Genomic DNA, 27,815 nt, shown 5'->3' on the forward strand with positions numbered 1-27,815 from the left:
AGGTTTATGAGATTTGCAAGTCATTCCATTCTGTTTTTGTTCACATTTTAGACAGCGCCCCAGCTTTTTTGAAAATGGGGTTATATATACTACCTGTAATGGATCTAATGCAATTAAATAATTCACACTGCATATCTGGTATTATTAAAGTCAGTGCAGGTTTAGAGCTGTGGCTTCAGGCTGCAGATTGGGATTGGGCCTGTTGAACTGTTAATGTGTTTATGACAGAGCACCTGTCCTGGTTCACTACACACTGTAAAAGTAGAGCTGTAAGATTTAAAATTCAAACATAATATTTATTTCTGCACATGCAAATCAAGAATAAGCCCACTTGTACTGCACTCCATTGCAGCAGCGTACTTGGGCTTATTCTCATAAAGAGCAGGCTTATATGAAATCCTCCAGTGAAGCTCTGCCGTCTCTGCTGCACGCTTTTCACTGCTGCAGAGGGCAACAAAATTAATCTAGCTACAAATCTAAAAAATAAACATTAGCATAGCATGACTCCACTGGACCTCAGCGCATGAGCTGAGTGGATGAGTTCATATTTGCATTCTCTCCAGTCTCTCGTCTCTCTCACCTCCATCACACAGTAAATGACAGCAGCGTTCCTTCAGAGTGCCTCTAATGGACATGTCTCCTCAATTACCCAGGCCTGAGTGTGTTTGTACGTGTGTGCTTTTTGTGTGTGTGTAGATCACCTTGAAAGTTTGAAATGTGTGTTTGTGTAAATATGTACTTGTTGGTTCAGTAACTTACACAAACACATACTAACACTTTTACTTGTTTTTCTAATTTTCATTTATTTATGAAGGAATAACTGTGTGGAAGAGATAAAATGCACAAGCCTAGTTTTCTTCTCTCTAGTACTTCCTCTTTATCTCACTGATGATTTTATTTTCCCTTTGCATCTACAATCATCTGTTTTGTTTCTCAGACCTATCAGTGATGTGTAACTTTTTTCCCAATTTACTAAGATTCAAAACTTTTTCATAATTTAACATCATTACAATAGCCTTTTCATAATAATTTTCATATGTTTTTGTCAAGATTAATTTCAAGGTATGACTGTCAACATTAATGCAATAATCATGATTAATTAAGGTCCTTGACTAGTAATCTGAAGCACACCTTTTAGCTGATCTACAGAGACTTTCTGGCCCTTATATCTCTTATGAAAATTGAATCCAGGTGCAAAGTGTGGTGTTGATTCACAGCTTTGACACTACAACCCACATTGCCAAATCCATGATCATATGACTGTTTTGTCTCCGTAATGAAAAATCTAACTGTGCTATCAGTCCTCTGTTTTTACACTGGATGTAAAAAAAAGCAACTTCCTGTTAGCCTGTTAGCCAATTTCTTCTTTATTTGTTTTCTTTTGTGATAGGAACCAATCAAGGACAGCCAAAGATCAACAAACGACAAGATATTTATCTGCCAATTAGGAAAGGTAAAAAAAAACATGGCCCTCTATAGCCCATATAATGAAAAGAGGATGTTGTGCTCCTAAAATGGAATTTATGCACACTTTATGGCCTGGAATTCCACATGCATGCAAAATTTAAATTGGTTTATTTAGAAAGTTGATAGTGATAATAACTATTGTGTTTTTGTTTGCAAGTTCAGGTTTTCTCTCCTGGTAGAAAAAAGCCTGTATGAACTAAATGCACACGCGAAAAGGCTTGGTTATTGTTAATCTGGGTGTGATTTGCATAAAGTTAAATAGCCCAGTTTGTCCTGAAAAATTATATGTCCAAAACTTGATTGGGCTTAAAAGGGTTAAGATTTTGCATGTATTTTTGCATTAAAAAATACCAAAAGTAGCAAATTCTGGCTTTGGGTTCAAAGGGTTAACCATATTTAGCACACTTTGGTTAAGCTACTGCAAAGTCTCCCTGCAATCACAGTGATGCCAAATAAGTCCAGCACTGCTCCTTTATGTCTCATTTCAGGACAACACTTTAAGGCAGTACAAACATCCAAAATGAAATAAATAAACATTTAAATCTTTTAATATGAGACAATGAACCTGCCTCACTCTGTCTATTGAAGCCTTTGTACAACAGTATGGTATAATAACAAATAAACAGGAAAAAAAAAAAAAAAAAAAAACTAAAGTACATAATAAATATAAAAGTACCCCAATGAGTTTTCTTCTAAACTAACAAGTCATGAAGTTTTAATGTTCCTCTCTTTAAAACTCTTGTTTTTGCTCTAACACATTTCATGCTCGCTCTTCATTTAAAAGGGCCATTTCTAAAGCCTTACAATGCACTTTAGAGACCAGATTTCAGACCAAAACAAATGCTCTTTTTAGACACACCCATCATCCCTCAGGTCCCCCTTTCCTCCACACTTTCCCAGCTGCTTTGGTTGTTATCTGGTTGTCTTTTTAGACCAAAGAAAATGTCCTCATTGTCTGTAGTCTATTTTCACCATTAGATGTACTCTTGCTATGACACTGTCACCATGCAAAGAGAATAATCTCCCTGAGCAGGCTGTCTCTTTTCCCCTGTATGGTGGCAGGGCTATAAATAAATAAAAATAAATGAAAATAAAACTTGCATGAAACATGTTTGTGCTGGATAAGCTGAAAGAGACACTGCCCCAAACAAACCCAGAGGGAGAATGACTTCACTCTTTTTGTTTTTTAGGAAACCATGACTTCACATTACCTTTGCATCGGGTAAATTTGTTTGTTGCTTAATTAATATACCTTTAAAATATAAATCTATAAAGTATTTCAGATCCTGCTTTGTTCACATGATTTTTTCTTAAAACTGTAGCCATTTTTGTTTTTGTTTTTGTTTTTTTTTTTGCCTTTGACACAGCATAACAAAACATCTTGGCATGTAACCACCACCTGTTTATTACTGCACCAGTGTGAAACCGTGCAGGGCAATGTAATGTGTCAACCTTGTGCACACAGCATGACTAGAGGTCAAACCTCCATAGGACACCTTTGGAGAAGATCTAATTAAAAATAGGGGTGTTACAGCAAACAGTATTCTCCTTGTGCATATCCCTACCTGTGACTCTTAGCTTCTCGGTGCCGATGCTGATCTCCTCTTCATCTGCTGAGAACAGGACTCTCTCTCCGTCTGTACTTCTCACCTCAAACCTCTGGCACTGGGCTTCCACCATTTCTGAACCTGAGACAGTGAGAGAGAGGCAAACACTGAGTTAAAATGTGAACATTCAGAGCCATAGGTGAATGAAGGCTTAGCTTGAACAACTAAAAAGGATTTGAACTTTGAACCCAGGACCTTTAAGTGACACCCCTCTATCATAACATCAGCACAGATATCCAGATAAATATCAGGATCTGAGTATTCGGGATCTGCAGTCTATAAAACTATATAAACTGAGTTTTGTCTGTGGAACAATGCATCATTAAGTCTGGATAATCCACAGAACAAGCTGTGCTCCAACAAGTCATGTTGCAACTACTTACAGTGTAGAAACAGCCAGCATAAAAACTGATGACAGTGTGCTCTGTGGATTATCTTAAGTAAAAGGATGAATGTTTCTGGAGGGAAATGTTGCTAAGTAAGTATAGTGAGAATTAAGCCAGGTATTAAATGTATTTTTCAGTGCTTTATGAAACACGCTGAATTTCATTCATCTAAATTTCACTGGGGTTGCAGCATGCTTGTCAAAAAGAGCTAAAAATTATGAGCAAACAAAACCAGGATCTGCATGGGTGTGTATACTTTAAAAGAAAATAAGTATTCAAAATGATTTCACCATTATAGGGAAATGATGATTCAATAATATGAAAATTACTATTTTCTCACTATAAAAACTAATGAAACAAATGGTGTATTGACAGGCTGTTGTGTGTTTGGAGAGAGTAAAGTCCCTTTAAAATATGAGGATTATAACTCTGCCTTTAACAAAGATATCCTTTCATAGAAATGTCAATAAATCAATCCTTAAACACACTTTATTAAATCCAAATTAAATTTTCAACGGTAGGCAGTCTGAGCACAGAAATCCACTGCTGGTGTTTTCTCTGTGGACTTTTTCCACCTTCCCTGACACACAGATGCAGCATGAGGTCTGAGGCTCATTAGCATAAGGGTTGCTAGCTCTTAGCGTCAGTAATGTCTACATGGCTGTGTTTGACATTCTGACCTCCTGCCTACACTGTCTATGGTGCAAAGACTCACTGCACTCTACATTCTCTAGGTTAGAGGAAGCCTTGCCCAACTCGTTTGCTAAGTGTGCTAAACTACAATGTAGCCTGTTTCAGAAATGTGTCTAAAGCCCAAATTCACATCATACACCACACCAGCCTACATCTACTGACAGACATGGACATTCAAAATAACTGCCTGTCTGTTTCAAATCAAAGACCAGTGTTACGGTTTAACAAGTGACCATGTTAACTTGTGACTTTTCTGTCAAATGCCTCTTAATAATTCGGTCTGGCTAAAATGAAATCAATTCTCTGATTTACATTGATTCTTATCCAATATTTTATATTGATTTATAAAATCCAGAGAAGGATGAATACTCCGCTCCTCCTGCTTACTCCTGCACTTTGGACCAGTCATATGCTACTGTAAGACCTAACCTGCACTTGCCTCTCAAAGCCTCTTGACTTGGGTTCAAGGTTTGAATCTTACACAAAATCATTATATTTTGTATTTGGTGTGTCACCAAAAGGAGCTGAATGTCTCACATTGACACTCCACATCTGCAGCACGAGCTATGGCAAAGTCACATGCAGCTGCTACTGACCAGGCTAACTCGCACACACAAAGCAGGCAATCACCTGGGATGTTATGATTAAGTGAACCACTGCCTCAAATCCAGAGTGCTTTCTAAAAGCTGTGTACACGATAGTTCATAGAGGGTGCTCTATTTTACTTCCTGTTCTCCTCTGTTTCACTGCTCCTTCACAAATAACGCATGGCCTGTTGCTGTTTACAGAAAGGAAATGACAGAGTGCTCAGACAGAGGAGGAAATCAGCATAGTGCTGTAGCTTTTCCAAAAAAAAAAAAAAAAAAAAAGAATCTATCTTTCATTATTCAGATAATAAATATAAACAGATTAAATCCACCAACAAGAAAGGTGATTAAACTAAACATGGCTTTACTAGTCTTCATCAGGCTTGACTTCTCTAGTGTGGGAGTTATCCAGTGTTTCAGAGGAGGATAGTGCGATTGTGTTTGTAAAACATTCCCCTAAAAACCAACAAATGAAAACAAAAAACAAATATCACTTCTTGTTGGATAATTGAATACCCTTCTGCTTATGGCATGCACCAATTATATAATAGGAGAGATCACACCTTTTGCCTCATAACTGTGCTTTACATTAATCACACAGACACAGACGGGTGATGCTTGGGTTGTTATCTGACTGTTCTTTAGTGTCGGAGCAAAATACGATGACGACACTGACACTGATATTGAATTGGATGTGGTCCATTTCTAACTAATACTTCATCGTTAACATTAGGCTCCCAGTGTCATTATACATTATAAGTGTACTCAAATTGATACAAAATCAAATAAGGACCCCCAGAATCAGAATCACATTTTGAGATATTGAAAGACTAACATCTCTAATTTTGATGACAGTGTTAATCCATCTCACACTGATTTATCATTTAAAAAAAAAAACAAACAAACATTTTTTAACAGTATTAAACACGTTTTCCTTGAATGTTAAATAATGAAGCAGGTGTGTGTAAAACAAATAACGCAAAGATGTGACAATACAGTGGATACAACATGGAAGACATGGAAGGAAATCCCATCCATACCAAAAAGCTGAAGGGTAAAATGTTCTCTTCAGCAACCATCATTTAAGTCCCATTTCTTCAAGAAACAAAGTTGAAATCATTGAAATTACAGTCAAGTCCACAGAGAGATGAATTATTTTAGTAATCTGCAGGAAATATTACAGAAACACTGCAGAAATCTGATGCAATTTTTTTCTGAGTTTAAGAATTTCAATTCTTTTCCTTGGAAACCAAAAAAAGGAAAAAAAAAAAAAAAAAAACGCCACAAGTGGAAAACAAGATTTCATTTTTTGGCCAACGAGTTAAACATTGCCTTTTTTTAGCAGCACATATAGATCAATGACCCTCTCACTGGAGCCATTTTTCATTATGCATCATGCAGCGAGCCACACATGATGAAATACTTCATCATTCTGGGCTGTTTTTAGTTATGCTGGGCAATGGGAAGAAAATAAGTCTAAAAAGATCACAAGAATTAGAATTCCTTGAGGAGATATGGGACAATGAGTAATACAACACTGGTTACAAACATCAACTTTGCCTTTTTTGGTACCCCCTGACATGCAAAAAACTTCCCCTGTGTGAAATAAGAGAATAATTCTGCGGATTTATTGGTGTTGAAGAAAAGGTTGTGATTGAGGTCTGACAAATTGCCAGTATTAGTCAAGGTGGCAGTCCGTTTGTTCATTCTGTTCCTCCATGTTCATTTACTTTGTGATTTGGATGGTGATTCTCTACGACTAAATCCCTGCTGAGCTGAAAGAAACATCCCCCCTCCCTCTCTTCACTTCCTTCACTGTCTTGGCTCCCAGGCTATTACAAGTGTCAATTAGAAACCCAGAGTGTCTTGTCAGTAATAATCAAACTTTATTAGCAGCCATCAATCTGGGATTAAGTCCATTTTTTCATCTCTCTCTCTCTCTACTGCTCTCTCCTCTCTTTATCCTGTTCATCTCTCCCTCCTTAAGCCTCTCACTCCTCTATAGACTGTGTGAAAAAGCAATCGAGATTTATATTGTGAAAAGCCACCCTTAAGCGAGGTGTGCGTATGTGTGTTTGCTAAGGAGGTGGAGGGGGTTGATAGGAAGAGATGCTCAGAGTAAGAGAAGGAAAAATAAGGGTTTAAGTTTTCATAGGAGATAAAGAGGAAGTAAAGCTGGTTTAAATAGGAGAGGTGCTGTGCTAGTTGCTGTCGCAGATATCTATCTGGTTCTATATAGCTCTTGGCGAATAATAAAGCTCATAGTGCACATTTCCAACACAGGTGCAGGTCAGCATATTTCTATGATGTTTTGTTTTATATTGCAGAGATTTTTCTTATTGTCTTCACAGAAAGGTGTACAAAAGGAAAGATTCAGAAGCACATGAAGATTGAAGTTTAATTGCATGTAATCACTCGTTCTAAAAAATTTGGGGTTCCTTCAATCTGTCCCAAATTGTCTCCAAAAATGTGCATTTTTCCTTTTGATCAGGAGTCACAAGTTTTGGGGCAACTTTTGCACACACGTTTCTCATGTTCAAATTGTCAAGCTAAATTTGCCGTACTGCCTCTTTATCAATGGAGACCATTTCTGCTATCATTCTTATAATGACTGGTCGACCATTTCAAATGATTTGTTCAATATGTCGAATGTTTTTAGAAGTTTTTGATGTGCATGGGCACCCAGAACATCCATCATATTGGACATTCTCTCCACCTTCACTAAATCTTTTGCACCATTCAAACACGCCTATAGTATTCACCTATACACATCTGTTAATGATTCAGCTGCTGTTTGTTCAGTTTTACCAAAAATTTCAAGTTAATGCCTTGTTCAACGTTTAAGCTAAAAAAATTTTTAGACACTTTAGCAAAAACACGTGCACTCTAATCAGTAGCTGGCACTGAACTCCAGACGTCACATGTCAATACCCAACTTTTAATCTATAATACTCAGTGTGACTGTGAAGCATGTAGATTTATCCTCAGAAGTGCAGTCGTATAATTGAATAGCTATATGTCGTATATATATAGGAGATTGTTTCTGTATAAATGAGGCCTTAGTCACCTGATTCAGACTCAGCAGAAATGCAGACTGTGATCTAAAAACATGTATTTACATTTGTTTTTTTTAAAACAAAAAGCTTTACTTAAGAAATCATGTTTAGCAGTTGTTCTAATAAGCATGAATGCAATGCTAAATTCTAGCTCTGTAATATGTACTAGTGCTACATTACACCCCTAAAATCCCCCACAATGCTCACGCATGCAGAAAGGTATCTACAACATAACTGGATCCACACTCACATCACAGTTATCAGTATTTAGATGTTAGAGCCTTAGTTGTTATGTGGAGCAAGTCTTTGTGAATTAAAATTGCTGTAATGTGACTTTTTCCTGTGATTTTGTAATTTCAATTATTTAAAAAAAGCAATCGTACCCACATCAAATCAAAACCCAATAATTGGTTGAAAAGAATTAAATGAAAACATTTCAGTTTTGGATTAACTCTGATTTATTTTACTATTTCCCTTCAAGGCCCTTGAGGGCTTGATTACAGAGGTAAAAAGCTGATGTGGATTTGGTTTCTCATGAGCCTTAAGAAGCATTCTTGTGTATCGTGTGACATCTACTGCAAAGCAGCATTACAAAGACAGGTGACTGTAAGTAATCTGACTGATGTAGGTAATTTTTTTGGCTTGTAGATACTGTTGTTGATAACCTATTGTCAGGCTTTTTTCAGATGAATGGAGAGGTTTGAAAGGTGGCTGTGGGCCTCTAAACGTGAGTTGCACCCCAATTTGGAGTTCTAAAGTTCATCGAGAAGGTGGTCTGATTCAAGCTTGGCCTGTGGATCCTTTTCAGCATTACTCTTCACTGTCCTGTCCTTTGACACAACCTAGTCCAAACCATTGCAAGCTTCAATACTGCACAATTTAAATACGCTTGGGAAGATGCAAACTGTTTGTAGCAGAAACTCAAGGCAACATAAGGCTGTGTGTATGTCCTACAGAAATAACCAGAGTGGAGTGATTTTTGGTAGACCGGTCTCTGCTTTATACCTATACTTTATAGAAATGAACAGTGTCGCAAAAGTCTATGGATGTTTCACCGTATTATTTCATACGCTGCAAAACTTCCTTAGAGTTTAGTGTAACTGATGTGCCAGTCAGTAATCCTCTAAACACTGGAATGAAAGAGTCTTGTTCGAGCCGTAGTCATTTCTGAAGAGTTTGTACTGACTGTGAAATGACACTGATAAAACAGAGAGTAGAATAAAGCATAAAAAGCATGGAATATCAGGGCTCACAGCAGTAGACCTAATAAAACTTACACACTTTGGCACGACATATCTTCATTGTCTCCCATCTATGCGTAAAAAGACCAGAAATTGTACTTAATTTTTCAAGCTTCAGCAAAAGGCTTGGTTAACAGGATGCAACAAAGTAAATGCTTGGTTTTGTTTTGCCTGTCTCCTATTTCAAACATCTGGAGAAGACCCAGCCTGGATTCAGGCAGGTTTAATTGATTTGAAGCACTGTATTTTGAGATACCTAAAATGTACTGCTAGCATCCACTTGTGTTGAACCTGTTCTCAACAACCCAAGTGTTGATTTTAGCCAGTTTTTGTGCCTTGACCAACATGTTGTCAATCTGGTTTGCTCTTGTTTTTTTTTTTTTTTTAAATCAGCAGATAAATATTGCTTAACTAAGGCTCATTGTTTCCACAGCTCAGATAGAGATTATTGTTCATGCACTTATTTCCTTCTATTGTAGCTCAATTTTCAATTGTCTCAGTAAAACTCCTGAACCCCTAAATTGTCTACAACTACAAAACACTGAAGCTAGACTTCTAAGTCTCCAGAAAGATCACACATAACACCATACATTTCAGAATCCATTTCAGGATCCAGTTCAAGATTCTTGATTTCACTAGAGGTGCCTGTATGGACAGGCACCAGCCTACCCAGTATAACTTTTGTGGCCCTACAATCCCAGCCAAGGCTGCCTATAAAGGGGAAAAGGGGACAGCTCTCTGGGGCTCATGGAGGTCAGCAAAATCAAAATCCACTGTAAATTTAAACTGTGATAAGGATTTTTATTTCAACCTGAATAATAACCACTCTTATCAAAGTGATAAGACTTGAATTTGATTTATTTATGCTTTAGTACAAATATAGGTGCTATAAAAAATAAATCAATAAATAAATAAACTCCTGTTCTCAAGACAAAATTAGAATTTTTATTGGTAAAAATTACAACATGGAGGGGCACAGTGAACTAAACCATTTAGGAAGTAATGTTAGATTTGTCAGTGCGTGATTTGTGGGTCTCGATGAGACGAGTGTTTCCAGGTTGGTTTGATCTCTCTACGACATTCCTACTGGCCATGAGGGCCGTTATAGTGTGCCTAGGTGGTGCTAGAGAGCACATTTTGCCATGTTTGGAGTTAATTTTTTCATTTTATCAAATTTTTTGCAGAATCTGAGGTGTGTGCCAATTTTGGTGAGTTTTTGAGCGTGTTTAGGGGTCAAATTAAGGTTTAAAGTGGTTGTGGAATAATAATAACAAGAAAGAAACGGACGAAATACAATAGGGTCCTTGCCCTTTGGGCAGCGAGGACCCTAATGAGTGTAAAGTGGCAAAAGAAAGGAAAAATGACAAAAATTGGCAGAGAGTGGCAAACAGGGGTTATAAGTCGCAAGAAAGGATGAAAAAGCCAAAATGGGTTAGAAATGGGAAAAGTAGCAACAATGGGAGGCAAAAGTGTTGAAAGGGGGTTTAAAGGCAGCATTAATGAATAATTCGAACATGAGGACTGGGTGATAGTTTGACACCCTTTTTCAGGTCCAAAAGAGGTCGCTGTTAGCCAGGATACTGCCACCAATTCTACACATGGAACACACATTGGGATTATCATTAAATCAATACATCACAAGTGGGGAGGACCCATTCTCTGGGTTTTTCAGGGGCCTAGACAATTCCTTGGGCAGGCCTGATCCCAGCAAGACTCTTTGGTCCACTTATCAGTGTTTGTTTGTTCTTCCAGACTTCAGACTTAAAACCAAAAAAGACTGTGCTTTTAGGGTCGTAGCTCGAAATCTTTCGGGAGCTTCCTCCACTTGGACTTAAAATAGGCGGATACTGTTGACTGTTTTTATTATATTCATTTATTATATATCATTGCCTGATTTTCTTTTAACTCTCATATCAAGCACTTTGTAAAACTGGTGCTAAATCTATAAACTGATAATTATTATCAGTGTATACATATGCACTCGTCACTCCCACTGATTTATTAAAAAAAAATAAAAAATGAACCCCTCTTTAAAGCCACGTCTGTTTCAGGCTAACAAATACTGCTTCAAAGTCCAATAATCCATTATAATATACTAGTAATGTTGTGAATGAAAGAAATTACTCCATCTTTCTTTATTAAAATTTTGGTTTTGAAACTATGGCCTGATGGCAATCCTGTCCCCACCATTAGCTGTTCAGGCAAGTGGGATATCCACTGTACAAGTAAATATATGAGAAAGTCACAGAGGAAAAGGACACATTTGTCTGTGACCATCTAGTCAGATGGAGGAATTATATCGTCTTATATTACACATTATTTTGATGAAGATACACAAAAATAGAACTTCATGGCAAAAAAGTAAACTCAGCAGTTTTAAAGAAATGTTCCCTAATCATTCTTTCAAGGAGGCTGATGTCTGATTAAAGGGAGCCAAGCTCCCCCTTCTTTCCCTGTAGTTTGCACCTTGATTATGATCTGTTCTTTTTTGGCTAATTTTCTTAGACATCTACAGGCAGCTAACACTCATTTTCTGTAAATTAAGAGCTTTTGATCAACTAATTTTCTCCTGTAAACGTCTCACCCACTGACTGCAGCAAAGTAGCGCTGCTGTCACCAAAAACAACAGGAACCCTCGTTAAGCAGACATGTTAATTGATGCACTGACTTAAATAATCACTTCCTGACAGGATCTCCTCTGTTGTCACAAGTGCCTCACTCAGTGGGATGTTTCATTTATAGTAACGCTTTCAGAATTAAACACTGATGGAAAGGAAAAAAGGGAAATGGCATTAAAGTACAATGAGGTCCTGAGTCAGATCTGAACTTTCTAACATCTCAGGCATGTGTCATGAGCCTTGAGGGTCTCTGTACTTCAGCACTGTGTTGGCTGTATTACCATATTCAAACAGATACAATGTATAATTTCAGGTTGTCATGGTTAACTGAAAATTCTGCTGGCGTATACATCATTCCTACTTCTAAAACTTTTTGACACTGAGGTCGATGTAAATGATATTTTGTGTAGCTATACAGATCTGTGTAGGAGTAAGGTTGAACTAATTGTCTTGTTCTGCCTATTTTCTGAAAAGATTATGTAAAATATAACTGTACAATCTGCTTTGTCGAAAAATTCCTAACTTGATACTTTCAAACTAAGTAAATAAATATTTGACTGCTCTTCTCTAAGCAGTTTTAAAGAAACACGAAAAATGTTTTATCATAAACATTTAACTCTATGAATTTTCATGCTGGAAGTATGGTTTTTAAGTCCCTATCAGTGCTTTCAAGTCCAAAAGAACTAAAGCTGACTAAAGAATAAAGCCCTGATAATTTACCCAACTAGTCCCATTCGCGACCTTCTTACTTTTCGATGAGCGAAAACTGTAGAGAAGTTTCTATAGATGTAAGAGAACACTTTGGCCCATTCTGTTGAAAAGAGTTGCTGAGGTACATTTGTTAAAGCCTGCAACACAAAGATTTTAAAAATATGTACAGATTTTTTTCAGTGTCACAGACCCCACACAATGGCAAAAAATATAATGATTTTACCATTCTGTTTGTATAGTGTGGTGAAGGATGAGTGGATCATCACAGCCCACCACACACTAACAGATTCTGTTCAGGAACTACCAGTCTCAGCCTGGTCGCATCTCTCAATATGCCAAATCTTTCACAACCAAACATGACTTCAGAATAAAAAAGCTAATGTGGCTAGCTGCTGGCTACAAGTTAAGTCCATTGCTGTTGCAATGTGGTCCATCTCCTCCTTCAGTCAACTAGTAGTGTAGTGTTCTTTTGTCTACATGGTGTAATGGTAGCCAGGAATACTGATTAACCAGTGACTGGACCTTACAGACATAGCCGTCTTTATGGTACAATCACTTGAGGCACAGTCACTGCATTCAGGTGATCCCCATTTCACTAATTGTGAGACTACTAGCACCAGTTGGCTGGTACTCTGTTGAATGAGATCAGTCACTTTAAAGGTGGTTACTATTTATGCAGTCACTTATTTTACCTTACATATTTTTGTTTAATTGACATTACTTGGTAGAACCTGTTATCATAAAGTTTTGGTCAAAAAGACAAATTATATTAAAATTGATATATTGATAATATAAAGTGCTTATTCCAGTTTCATCAAGAAAATCTCCAAACATTTTAGTCATTACTTATAGTCACTACGTTTATTCTCTTTGAAGTGATTGAATCAGCCTACTTATAAAAAATAATAAAAAGGTAAATCACTCATATTAATGAACTACCAATACTTGAATTGATTTAAAATACATTGCTGTGAATACTGATTTATACCCAATATGCCGAGTAGAGAAATATCATGGGTTTTAAATTTCCAACAGTTCAAAAATAACACTTTAAAAATGTGACTCTGGATCTAAATCCCATTGAACACCTATGGAGAGATCTCAAAGCTGCTGTTGCAAGAAGGCACCCCTCAAATCTGAGAGACCTGGAGCAGTCTGCAAAAGAAGAGTGGTCCAAAATTCCAGTTGAGAGGTGTAAGAAGCTTGTTGATGGTTATAGGAAGTGATGGTTTCAGTTATTTTTTTCCAAGGGTGTGCAACCAAATATTAAGTTGAGGGTGCCAGTAATTTTGTCCGGCCCATTTTTTGAGTTCTGGGTAAAATTATGTCAATTTTGTCTTTTTTCTTCCGATTTTTTGTGTTGTTCCAATGCACAAAAAGGAAATAAACACATGTATACCAAAAACATTTGTAATTGCAACAATTTCTGGGAGAAATGGTGTATTTTCTGGAAAAATTCCAGGGGTGCCAATACTTTGATCCATGACTGTAGTCATAGTTTTAATCAATGAAATTATCACTGCTGTAAATTAAAAACCAGAACACCATTATGACAAAATCCAATCCCACATAACACATTCTGTCTTTTTAGGCAGAATCTGTAACCTTCATGTCACCCTGCCTCACAGGCACCAATCATTCTGTACACAGCCTTTTTAAACAATGGATAACAACCAGGAGTTTGAGACTTTTACTTGAGTTGAACACTGATTTGACTTCAGACCTGTCTTAGGCTTGCCCCTCAAAGGCTCCTTTTTATGTCAAGGCTTGAAGAAATGCTTCAAATGTATCTCTCAAAATCAATGATAGCCACAAAAATCACAATGCCTTTATATAATAAACTTTTATGTATTTAAAGGATCTTTTTATCACCATTTTTAGTTATCTCTGCCCCTCTCTCTTGTTCTTTCAGCTCATGATCTGAGTGAATACAAAAGTGAATTATTTATTGAGCTGTTTAAAAGCTTTCCAATATGCTCCGTTAATAACGGGCAGCTATTAAAACAGTCTTTATGTAACTTTTTGTACTACTGCACTTTAAAGAAGTGGGGCGATAAGAAAGTTTTATGGTTTTGCTGTCCTGCATTTTGATTCAGGCCTTTAAATTAGGCCTTCTAGCAGTGATGGGATATGATGTAAAGAGGCACTGTAAAAGGACTGTGGAGTAGGTTTAATAAAGATCGTGGATACACCAAGTAAACAGTGAATGCATGGTTGGTTTTCCCAAACAGTTGAAGATGAATTTTTAATTAAAGTCTGCTTCAGTGAGCTTTGTGATGATGCCTCCTCACCTTTCTTTCCCCCCGTTCCCCTCTCTTACAATAACTGAGACCAGACTTTCTATATGTATGTGACAAACATGAATGTGCTTGGATTTCTATGACTTTGGTCTTGAATGGTTTTTGATTCATCCCTGGCCATGCATATTGTATTTGTGAATGATAATTTATCCTCCAAACAGAAAATCCTTTGTAAGTTGGGAAGCATTTGTCCTTTGGCTATGAAGAGACAGTCCATTTTGTTATGTCTTATTTATATCACTCTATAGTTTCCTTAAGGTCAAACTTAAAGCAATATGCTTAATGCAGCATCGGGGCTTTTAAGTAAAACATGAGGTTATAAAACTTAGAATTTAGTGTCTTTGCACTGTTTAAATGTGGATTTTATGACCGTTTCTAATATTTTTTCTGGCTGCATTCAAGGCTTGGCTTGATCTCACCATTGGCTAAATCACTTTGTTACCTTTTATGAATTGAAGTACAGCCTTGGATCTTAAGATAAAGCACCATAACTTGAGCCATACTAGTTGGAGGTGTATTAAGATCAATAATATAATGTAATGTAGGGAATTAATTAGGCGCTAGTATGAGGAAAATGTGAGTTCTTGTTCAAGTATGAGTTTGTCTAATAAGATAAATATCATTGTATCAAATAAACACAAAGCCTGGGCAACAATTACTGAGCAGCTTTAGAACAATATCATGTGTTTTAAGAACATAAAAAACCCCACTTCCTCTTTTAATGGCCTAATGTTAATGTGTTGGTGTACCGTCTTTTGTAAGAATAACCATCTTCACACAAACTTAATTTACCTAAATTTAAATTATGCACCAAAAATGGTGGTTTTAAAGCTATGAACATAAAAAAAAATCTGCATACTCTATAAAAATGCATGGTGTGTCTGACCTAATATACCTAGAGATAGAAATAAAGATTCATTGATAAATCAATGTGTTTTTAAATTTTTTGGAATGTTTCACAGTGAAACAACCAGACACAAATGATCTTATTTCTCTTTATCACTGCTAAGTTTACCCCATTAAAGAAAAAAAAAAACAACAACAATAACAAAACAAAGCAATTATGACATAAATAGAACAAGCTGGTTGCAGATAGGTGATGCCACAGAACTCCTGTTAAGTGCAAGCACTGTTAATAATAACTTTTATCTAATAAGCCTGATTGGCACCTGATTGTCTGTGAGCATGGGCCCTGCTACAGTGATCAGTAGGTGTCTGCACGGCATGTTTGATCGATCTAGATAGAGCCCGTGTGATGAGGCAACTTCAAGGTGTTCCGGATAACCAAGTTGCTTCATTATTTGGAGTGAACCCTTGTACCATCTTCAAAGTGAAGGCTAAGTTCCCCATAACACAGGCTGCCAGAGACATGCTGCAGAGTGGGTGTCCCAAGAAGACAATGCCCCAAGAGGACTGTTTCCTTTTCCTGTCAGCACTTAGGAACCATAGTCTGCCTACTACTGATTTGCAGAACAGACTGCGCATTATAGCATTACTGCAATAATACTGATAATGATGAAATTTGTACTCACAATAATCTTGATATGAGATGTTCATAAATCTCTAATGTAAATACTGAGGAGTAGGTATGCCATGTGCATGAGTGGGTGTTTTTTTTTTTTTTTTTATCTCTGTGTGTATCTGTGAGTATGTAAATGAGATGGCAACATGAATTGAATGCTGCAGGCAGAAGTGCATCAGTCAGTTTGACAGCAAACGGTCTGCTGCAGCACAGATGCAACTGTGGGAGCAAGTGTCTGTGCCCACGCTTTGTGCATGTATGCACGAACAAACACGCACACACCCACAATAACAGGCAGAGAAACTCAAGCTCTTGAAAACTTTTCTCTCTAACCCTCCTGCACACATAAGTTTTCTTTCACCAAATCTGTCCAACAGTTCACCAAACGACTTCACACAGGAAACAATCTTTTTTAGGTTCCTGGAAAAAGAAAATCTCATAAATGTTCAATTGAAGGAAAAAAAAAAGATGGAAAAAGTGGATGATTTGATTTAATTTTATAACTGTGTCATGCATAAACAATACGCCCATCCCAAATTGGAATAGATTGCATTTATTATCCACATGAGGTCCATTTCATAACCTTATAATGCTTTTATTACATATATGTGGTTTATTTCAGTTTTTATTTCACTTTGAGCCTTATTACTGCTTATCTTCATTTAGACATTTAGTATTTGTGATTTTTTTTAGGTTTTCTGACTGAACTAAAAAGAAATTTACAGTTAGATGGATGGATAGATGTCCACAGATAATATTCTTGAGCATACATTTTAAATTTTTGAAGTATTTGAATGAGTGCCCTATAAAGGTTTAAAAGACAAAGCAGCCTCAAAATGTGTATTTTTCAAACCCTGTTATTTAAATGGAGGGGCTGTAGCTTATATTGTGTTATTTTAGGGGAGCCTCACTCTCCCACACATTTTCGCTGATATCTTTATTGGATCACAAAGTTCCAGTCTAGCAGATCTTCATCAGGTGTGCTTTCAGGAGTAAATGTGTGGTTCTGCAACACTACACATCAGTTAATGGACTGAGGTAGTATTATTGAACCGATGATGATCAAATACACTTCTAGAAATACAAACATTCTTCTATACTAAGAAATGTGACCACAGGTAAGGTTTCTTATTTATGCATGCAAACTATAAAAAGCATGTGCAACTTTATTCAGGATAATCTTGTAGATGAAGAACCAATGAAATGAAAATAACAGCACATTATGATCTACAATGCTGTGGACGGCAAACATGGTAGTAGTAAGCCATATTGTCTTTATTTAATTATTATTTTCTTGGTAAAACAATGAAAAAGCCGAATCACATCAGCTGCAACAACTAACACATGATTAGAAGTGATTACTTTACAGAGTGGCTACATCACTTCATTTCTTTGAATTGAAACATCCGGATGTAAAATTACTTTAAATGTCAGGTGTGAAAAAAAAATGTTGGCTTTGCCTGGATTTCACTTACTAAACTTCCTGATTAGTAATTCAAACACGGCGAGGCTTATCGCTGGATTAAGATGAGCATTCTGTAGAGTGAGTCAGCCTGATATGCTTGTCAGTTCTCCCCTCTGTCTAGAAAGTCAAATTTAATGAATATTCAAAAGCCCAGTGGGCTCTTTTGTGTGTTCTGCGAGGGAAAATGTTCCTGAGGGGGGATTTGTGCAAACCAAATTATGCAACGTGTGGCACATGTGTAGACATATTGAATCAAATGTTCAGTGAAATAATTCTGTCTTGTTACTGGAAGTCTTTGAGCTTCATTCCCATGGAGCATATGATTCGGTACATTTTGATCCATTTTAGCATGTGTGGCCCGCTTGCTGTTGAGCAAGAGGAAAGGGCCAGGGATCAGATTAAGTTCACCAGACTGTAATTGCAATTAAAAAAATAAATGTCCTGGCTTTTTCTCAAGCACTGGGAGTTCAAACAAAACTTTTTTTTTTCTTAATGAACAAATGTAGGCCTAAATAACAGAAACTATACAGCAGAAGAAAAGAAATCTTATTTGCACAATATGTGTATCAGGAAAACACTATAACATGCCATGTCTATCATTAGAACTTGTTTCACTCACCAGGAGGAACGAGCCAGACTGCTGTTACTTCTATTCATGCTGAATCGTGTATGGAATAATTTTTCTCCCCTCGATGATACCACAAAAATTCCTCACTTCCTCCCTGGTTTTAATGCTTGATATCATGAAAAAATCTTCAAATTTCTAGTCACATCTTAACCCAAAGCTGTTTCAAGTGAGAAAGAAAGCAAAAATAGTCCAAAATGATTCACAGGATGACAAATACAGACATTTTCTCAGGACTATTGGGTGTCTCGTCCTGATTCAAAAGCAAGTACATGTCTCTTATGAACCTGTATTTTTTAAATATTTGGTTTGAGAGCAGGGATGTCTAAGAGCACTTAGACATCAAGGACAATGTCGTTTTAAGGGTCATTCAGAGTCAGATATAACTCACTTCTTCCTAACTTTCAGTCAAACCAGGGGGCGTGTGAAGTTGTCATTAGCTGCATGAATACGAGGAAGAGCGGAGGAGAGTAAGAGTGACAGATCCTCATAGTGTGTAGAGCCAAAGAAAAACCAAATATACCAGTCTTTTAAAAGGGAAAATGAATTCAGTCTTTTTTTAGCCAACTTACTCTGTCAGTTGGCGACCCAATAAAAACTGTCCTGCAAACCATTTTGGGTCCCGACTCTTAGATTGGGAAAGGCTGGTCCAAAATCCAAAATCCATCCATCCATCCCTGCATCCTCACATTTTTAAAATACATTGAGATTGAGAATTCTCTAGCATGTACCCAGCTTGAGACAAAATGACAGCACATTTTTTTTCAACAATTTGTCATTTCTTAGACCTACACTGACATTTATACAGTATAGTTTATATTTTTGTACTTTTATTAAATAGTTAGCTGTGATCACATTAAATTATCCAATAATGACGGTGCTTTACAGCAGCTCTGCAACAAATCCTATGTAAAATGCTTTTGTAAACACTAACAGGAGCTGACTGAGGCTTTTGTTCTTGGTGTGATAACTGCATGACCTTGAATTATTTCCTTAAATCTTGTGTTGGGCTTTGAAAGGCAGGAACTGAAGACTAAAGCTAGACCATCAACAACTACAACTGCTTCAAAAATGCCTCTTCAACATTAAAGAAGAGATGGCCCTCAGTCATCAAACTCAGCAACCCTTTGTAAATGCATGAGAAAAAGCACACACACTGTTCAATGGTGAGCCAAATTGGTGCAAAGTGACTTGAAACTTATCTCAGACAGGAGTGCTAGACAGCACTGTTCAAGGAGCAAGAGAAAAAAAGAGGGAGAGAAGGGGCAAATGAAAAAGCAGCTGAATTATTTTGGCCCTTTGAAAGTAAACAGCGTACAGCAAGGCCATGATGCAACAGCAGGAAACAAGATGGTCACCACATTGTTGTGTTTTAAGAGAGAGAGACGAGCCCTTTGCTGCACCACAGAACACCTTTAATCTATCTGAAGTGTCTCTCTAAAGAAACAGGCAGAGATAAATTAGGGAAAATATGAGAAAAGGGAGGAGAGGGAAATACTGTGGGTGGAGAAAGAAAGGTAGAAAACTGCATCGCAAAGCACTTTTAATTCAACTTTTGGATTTGCCACAGGTGGGAGGCTGAGATTCATGCACTGAGGGACACAAATTATTTATTTAGAGTTGATTACAGTCATTAATATGAGTAAGGGAGGGGAGGAAGAGACAGAGGGAGAGATAAATGAGTGCTGTTTGTCATCTTCATTAATCAAGCTGATCTCTGGAGTCAGGGAAGTAGGATGGAGGGAAGATGAAATGGTGGAAATTGTAGATGAAAAGACTGCCAAAGGTTGTGCCATGAAGCTCTATGTGTGGTCATGAAATTCCTAAAGCAAAAAAGCAGCTACAGATAGCAAAAGCACTTCTGGTGTCAGGGCCTACTTATTATGAAAACAGCTGACTGTTTAGTTACACAAATTTCATGTTATCTTCCCTTTATAATCAGCACAGGACATTTTCCTTGATGGCATAGTCTTAGTGAAATAGTTGGTGTGATTGTAATCAGTCAGGTACTATGCACAGCAGGCATCATTTTTCAATCAATCTGTCTTCCTTTTCTTTATGTTGTCCTGTTTACAAATGTGTTCCTTGTATCATCACAGTGATGCAGAAAAGCAGAGCTAGGTACAATGAATACCATTCATACCTGCATATGAGCAACACTTGTCAAGAATTTCAGAGAATTTCCTTCAAGATCTATAAACACAAAGTTATAAATGTGAGGAATGGCTTCTCAAAAGCATGAGGCTTCAAGAATAATATTCTTAACCAGGGTGAATATTTTCTAATATTGTTGTCAGGAGAAATAAATGTTGATTTCTATACCGATACCAAGTTTAGTGTCATGATACTCAAAACTGAAACAATGCTTGAAACTGAAACTGTACCGGTCTAATGGGATACCTGTAGATCTGAAACAGGATGTCCAAAAAGGATGGTTACATTTTGGTGCTGACAGTATATTAACAACCTAAAGAGCAAGAAATACATTTATAATTAAGTTTTAGTTATTCTATATTAATGCCTTTTTTGTCTATATTCAATTATTTGGTATTCTATATTCATTTGGCCAAATACTATGTGTTTATGCTAAACTATGACACTCAGGCTTTAGAGGTTACAGTAAGTGATTATTGTTCACAACAGCAGAATTTTATGAATAAAAATGGAAAATTTACTGAGGGAGATAAATGTAACTAAATTAAACTAGAGGGGGTTAGGGTTAGGCACCCAAACCCTGAAGGTTAGGGCTGGAGGAAGGGGAAGGGAGATAAAATTTAAAATAACACATCACAAACTAAGGAAAAACCCAATAAGGGGTAGTAATCCCCAACTCAGGGTCGAGGTCGTCCCATTGCAAAGGTCTACAGCAGATAAGCCCTAACACCCCGCCAAAGAGATCTACAGCCAGAAGCCTCTTGCATCAGAGCAAGTTGCTAAACTGCTGTAAAATTTTACAATTTAAATCACATGGTTAGTCTTGAACATCACATGTTGTCAGAGATAATGTTAATTTTTTATTACCTCCGCCAAGGATGTTATGTGATCGGCAGGGTTTGTTAGTTAGATTGTTTGCAACGTAACTCAAAAAGTTATGGACGGATTTAGATGAAATTATCAGTAAATGTCAGAAATGGCATAAGGACGAACTGATTAGATTTTGGGAGTGATCCAGATCACCGTCTGGATCCAGGAATTTTTGGCTGACCGCTGAGGTCAGCCCTACACACGGCAATGTCTGCGTCTGAGTGAGTATATCTGTCTGTCTGTTGGTACCTGAGTGAGTGACGCTTTTGTATGTGCCTTATAATACAGAGTTGCGTTTGCTTGGACTGAATGGCTACCTCCACTGTGTTAACTAGGCTCTAATTAACATCATGTATGTATGGCTCATCCATACAGAGTTGCTCTATGGGCGGGGTTTACTCACGCTGAAAGCCCTTTAATGGCTGCCTCCACTGCTATAGCTGTAGCCTCTGTTTAACCAGAACTGGGCCACATTTCTGTATGACAAAGAATAAAATAACCCTATAAGCTTTTAATGTTGGGAAAGATGTTTCGTACTCCTCTGTTGACCTGCTTTGGCATGACTATATGATAGTTAAGGGGGAAAATGTAACTTTTTATGTCAATTCTTATGGACAACAGTTTCTTGTGTAGCAATTAGCTCTAAGTCACAGCAGCTCTTAGTCAAAACTGGACATTCCTTTCTTAAAACAAGTGAAGACAGCAACACTAAAAGCTTTCTGTAACAGAAATGGTGTTTTTGCTCTTCTGCCAAACCGCTTCAACGTGAGTGTGTGACAGTTAAAGGGGGAAAGGGGTACTTGTTGTGCTTGCCGAATGTTAGCATGGCCTTAGCCAGACCAACACATTTCTTCATCACAGTTAGCGCTGAGAGCAACACGGAAAGCCACCGGCATGATTATGTGATTGTTACGGGAAAGGGTTACTTGTTGGTAAACAGCTAATGAGTAGTTGTGTCCCAGCTAACGACTATCAGGTCGGAGCTTCTGTCTGAACCAGACAACAAGTCTTATCCAAACAAGAGCAGAGAGCAACACTGAAGGCTTTCTGTGACAGAAAAAAATGTTCTCACTCCACTCCCATGACTTTCTGATCATAGTGGTGAGTTTGTCCATGTTGTCCGCTGATTGCTGTTACTTTGGATGTTGCCATAAGACCGCTGTTGTTGAATCTAGAGCACAGCAGCAGCGTCACGCTGCTCTCCTCTCCCCCTCGTCCGCTTTCAAGTGACACACACAAACGCGACGCTCACGCATACACCTACACTGAAACACATGCCAACATGTTGGTAGCTTAGACCTCAGGTTTCTATCTGTCGAGGCAAAAGTTTGAGAATACTGGAGGATAAACAGCAGAGCTTCCTCCTCTTAAATCTCCTCTCTGACCATGGAGGACTAGTGCGTCAGCACTGTGTGTTTGCGCTCCAGCTGTGTGTGTTTGTGCGTGAGTCAGGGGTGTTCGCTATGTTTAAAAAAAAAAAAAAATTCTTACATATTCCTTTAATACTTAATGTTTATGGGGAACAAATACATTTTAAAATCCCCGCATTTGCGTCAAGAGAACGTTACTTAAACATTCAGTGTGCCTTCCTTTGCAGGGAATATGATAAATGTGCTGTTCATAGATAATTAACGGATATAAAAGCAGGATAGAAACACTGAAGTAGAAATACTGCTTAATTTTACACATATAAAGACCCTTACACACCTGGAGAATTAGGAATGCTCATAAAACCTGCTGCAGTTTTTATTTTATTTTAGAATAAACCGTTCATTGACAGTTAGTGTTTTATTGGTAGTATAAACTTACTACCATTAAAGACATATATCTGACAAAAAAACCATTAATCTCCAGTAACACTGTCTGTCTCTATCAGTAAAGTCTGACTCATGTCTCTGTAGTGTTTCATATGAACACAGAGAAGAGCTTTATTAAGAGGAGAGACAGAGAGAGAGAGGACAGCATGTAGCTATGAACATTTAAGAAGCCACAATAAATTTGGCTCAAAAAATAACAGTAATGACACAAACACTCTGCCAGTCAGGCATTTCAACAGGCATCCCAGATAGTTGCGGTCAGCCATTTACTAGGTTTTGACCTAGTCTTGATTCTTCACTATTGGGATATAGGGCTAATGGCGGAGGTCTGCGCTCTCTGGGTGCTTTTCTAGTTTTCATAATGGATACGCTTGATGTACAGTTTTATAGCTATACAATCAACCTGTCAGGGACTACTGATGGAAATTAGCATGTCTATGCTCATTAATGTGCACTGTTGCTTAAAATCACTTAATAAAAAGACATTGTCAGTCAGTTGGTAATAAATATTTTTTTCATGTCAACATCTGATCTGGCAGCATTTAATGCACACAATGTTTTGTTGGCCTGTCCTGCGCAATGCTCATTATTCATAACTAAAATAGATTTTACTTATCCACTAAAACATTTCTCCAGGAACCAATTAGCATTTTTTTCCTGACTATTTAATCTCATGCTAAAGAGAAACCACAGAGACACGTAACATAAGTTAGTAGCTCTATTTTCAACTTTAAAGCTATTCAGTCATTTCAAAAAGCACACAAACAAGACATCAAACAACTTTACAACATTTGTCGTTTTGGATCCCACATTTTCCTATTTGACAATCAAACTATTTATGATGCAGGGCTAGCCAGCTAGCTCATATGATAGCCTGTTGAGTTACGTACTTCTTTGAGAAGTCTGTGAGTTCCTCACTGAGTTGCTTGGTGATCTTTTTAGTGTTCCCTGCTGTTACAACACTGTTTCATATAACCAAATACTCTGTCAGTCACTTGCACCAGAGCCATATTTGACCCATGACAAAAGCCAAATGCCAGCAAAATCTAGTACCATGCAATAACCAAAACGGTTGTATGTATAAATATTTGTATGTGTATTCTTCAAACAGGTGGATTAAAACCAATCTTGTACGATTCAATATCCTCGTTATCATTAAAAGCACTAAAATCAAGCATTACTACAAGTCAAAGTACATGTCTTTCAGTAACTACACTGACATCTGATCCAAGAACTGAAAACAAATGAAATTAGAGCTTGAAATGATCAGAAGCTGCATTTCCATTACCCTCAGAAATGCGCAAAATCTAAATAGCGCGATAAAACACTGGTAATTGAAACCCCTGAATTTAAAAAAACCTCTCAGTTAGGGCTCTAAAGTTTTTACACTCTCATGAGGGGTTTTTTCAGACATTTTGATATAGAAATATTGCACAAAAGTTCAATGGAAACACTTTTTCTGCTTTTACAAGTCACAAGACGTAACGTATGGTGTTACATGACCAGTTCACCCGACAACATGGCACGGTACGTGCGGACAGATGAGGAGACCAAGACTTTTCTTACATCATACTTACACCCTTATACATGGCTTTCGCCATATACGGACTTTGCATCTGAACTATCACCCATTGCCTTAGTCTTTTGTTCAGTCAAGGCAACCGCTGTAGATGAAATCATAACTGTACCAACATGCAACAGGTTTTGAGCATCCAGCTTCCTTGCAACAGAGTCACGCAAGATGAGATTTTACGAGAATTGTGAAGCTCATGCCCAAAACTCCCTTCGATGGAAACACATTCAAAGCACAATTGTACTTTGCTGAAGTTTAAGAAATATCGCTTTTTGTAGAAAATTAAATCTTTTTATTTCAGCTCGGCTCTTTTCAAGAGCTGTCAGGTAGCTTATTTTATATCTAAATAATGTACAGCTGATTTTACCTGCCAAAAAAGTAATTTATTTTGATATTTCATTTGCATTGTTTTATCATAATTGTATTTTTACCTCCAGTGCATGAAAATACTGTTGTTTTCAATGATCTTTATAAACTGGAGTAATGTGTCCAACACCCCTGTTTCGTTGTCTAGAAGGTCACAAATTTTTGATCAAGTTTTCAGTTGGTTGATCAAAACAGGATTTATAAGGTTTATATCAAGTTAATTCAAATAAAATAGCTTCATATGTAACTTTTCAGATGATTAAACACTCCTTTAGAAAGAACTGTACATATGTTGTTTCATTTTTACTAAGTTTGTATTACCAAATGCTACCAGGAGTATCTCACACACTGCACCCCTAAGGCATTAGCCAACAGACTTTCATGACATAGCCATAAGACTTCTTTACCACATAATGCCTCACTAAACTGGCAAACTTCTTGAATGATGCACTGAGTACGGGCTATGCAGTGCTGCCTGCAATGGTATAATTTAGACTAGAGTGACATAATACTAAGCCACAAACCAAACAATATGGAAAAAAAAAAATCAAATAGAATCCTCCATTATGTGTTTGACTAAAATAAGAGTTAAAAAAAAAAAAAAAAAAAAAAAAAACTCTTTAACTCGTGTTGTCTTTCAAGGTAGGACATTAAAATGTGCTGTAAATGAAAATAAAAGGATGTTTGTTAGATGTAAACTTCTCAATTATGCTTGTCAGGCCAGGTCAGGAAATATCTCATAAAATACAACATAGCTCTCCATCAGAGTATGCCTTGGTCCCTATCCCATCATATAAATGTAAAATTAAAAAAAAAAAAAACAAAAAAAAAACAGAGAGAGAAAAAGTTTCTAGTTTCCCATTCAAATGCACATTAGGCAATCTGAGACTTTCCTCTCGTAAGGAACTCATTTTAGGACACATCTGATTTTTATGAGTGGTTTGAGACTCACATGCTTTGTGAACATGATTACATTACTATGCTACAGTCAAGGCGAAAGCAGGCTGTAAGAGAGATAATAATCACATTTAAATATGAGTTAGTGTGCCTTAACTGCGACACTTTATTAATTGACCTTTTACATCTGCAATAAAAGCCCAGTGCCAACTTCCAGCACCTGCTTTTAGGCAGCCTGATGCTCCATTAAAAGGTTTCTTACAGAACGATGAAGTTGGCCTAACTCACTACAAGAATGTTCCTGCTTCTCTTTTATTAGTCTACAACTCTGCAATTACAAAGATTTATTCAACAGATTCCAAAATGTGCCATGATTGAAATTCCCCCTGGATGACGGTGTCGGTTTAGTGCCTATAATGCTAAGCTAACATGGCAGCAGAGCCTTAGGGGTATGCTGGTTTTTAAAGTCAAATTCAGGTCTTGGATGTAGCCTGGGCATCTTTTTCTTTTATTTAAAATTCACACACTTACAAATGTTCACTTTCCAAACATGCCTAAAGGGAAACTGAGTCATTGCTCGACCTTGTGGTGGCTTCTTTAACCAGAGTGCACTTTGCATTATTCATATTTTTTCAAGCAAAACAATGCATAAAAGTAAAGTGTTATTTATTGTAAGTGAACTTTTTGTCAGCTTGAATAATGGTTGGTTGAAAACTTTTCTTTTTTGTAAGTCTTTGCTATTATAAACTGTTACATCTTGGAAATACTTAAAGATATAACAGTTGGTATTTTGGAGACATTTGAACAAAGAGTTTCACATCTTTTGTTGCAAACTTGAATGGTCAAGCCAGCTTTTTTTTATTTCTGCTGAAGTATTTGCCCCCTTCCTGACTCCTTTTTCATATTTGTCAGACTTAAATGCTTCACATTATCAAACTAGTTTTAATATTAGACAATGATAACCCGAGGAAATACAAAAAAAAAAAAAAAAAAAAAAAAAAATATTGAGGGAAAAAGCCATCTACTGGGCACTGTGTGAAAAAGTATTTGCCCCCTAAATCTAATTACTGGTTTTGCCACACTTAGTGGCAAAAACTGCAAGCAAGCTTTTGCTGTAAATGGGTCTTTCACTTTGCTGGGGAAGAATTTTGCCCCACTCTTCTTTACATAATTGTTTAAATTCAGCCACACAGGAGGGTTTTCAAGCGTGAATGGCCTGTTTGAGGTCATACCACCAATGTCAATTTCAATCCGAACTTTAACTAGGCCACTCCAAAACTGTTTTCTTAAAGCCATTCAGAGGTGGACTTGCTGGTGTGTTTAGGATCATTGTCCTGCTGCATCACCAAAGTGCACTCAAACCTCAGGTCACAAACTGATGGCTGGACATTTACCTTCAGGATTTTCTGGAAAAGCAGAATTCATGGTTCCATTAATTGTTGCAAATCACCCAGGTCCTTTAGCAGTAAATTAGCCCCAGACCATCACACTGCCACCACCATGTTTGACTGCTGGTATGACCTTTTTTAAATGAAATGCTGTGTTAGTTTTATGCAAGATGTAACAAGACACGAAGTTCAACTTTTGTCTCGCCAGTGCACTGATTTTCTAAAAGTGTTTGGGGATCATTAATGTTTTTTTTTTGTTTTTTTTTGTTTTGTTTTTTGACAAATGTGGTTGTTAGTTTTTGTTTTGGTCAGCAGTGGTTTTGGCTTTGGAATGCTCCCATTGATGCCATTTTTGCCCAGTCTTTTTCTAATTGTTGAGCCATGAACACTGACCTTAACTGCATCAAGTGAAGCCAGCAGGTCTTAAGATGTTGTTCTTGGTTCTTAGGGATGTAATGGTATCAAAATCTCA

General features: G+C 37.2%; 1 protein-coding gene across 3 annotated transcripts in view; it reads right to left on the reverse strand.

Annotated features, from left to right (window-relative positions):
- Positions 1–27,815, reverse strand: part of LOC121508055 (zeta-sarcoglycan) — a 605,848-nt gene that overhangs the window by 100,627 nt on the left and 477,406 nt on the right. For all 3 annotated transcript variants that reach the window (XM_041784545.1, XM_041784546.1, XM_041784544.1), the window contains one exon: positions 3,033–3,155. In XM_041784545.1, coding sequence (XP_041640479.1) covers positions 3,033–3,155 — 123 coding nt within the window. The remainder of the gene's footprint in view (positions 1–3,032; positions 3,156–27,815) is intronic.

The sequence above is a fragment of the Cheilinus undulatus genome, linkage group 4 (genome assembly GCF_018320785.1).
Source record: "Cheilinus undulatus linkage group 4, ASM1832078v1, whole genome shotgun sequence".
NCBI lineage: Eukaryota > Metazoa > Chordata > Actinopteri > Labriformes > Labridae > Cheilinus > Cheilinus undulatus.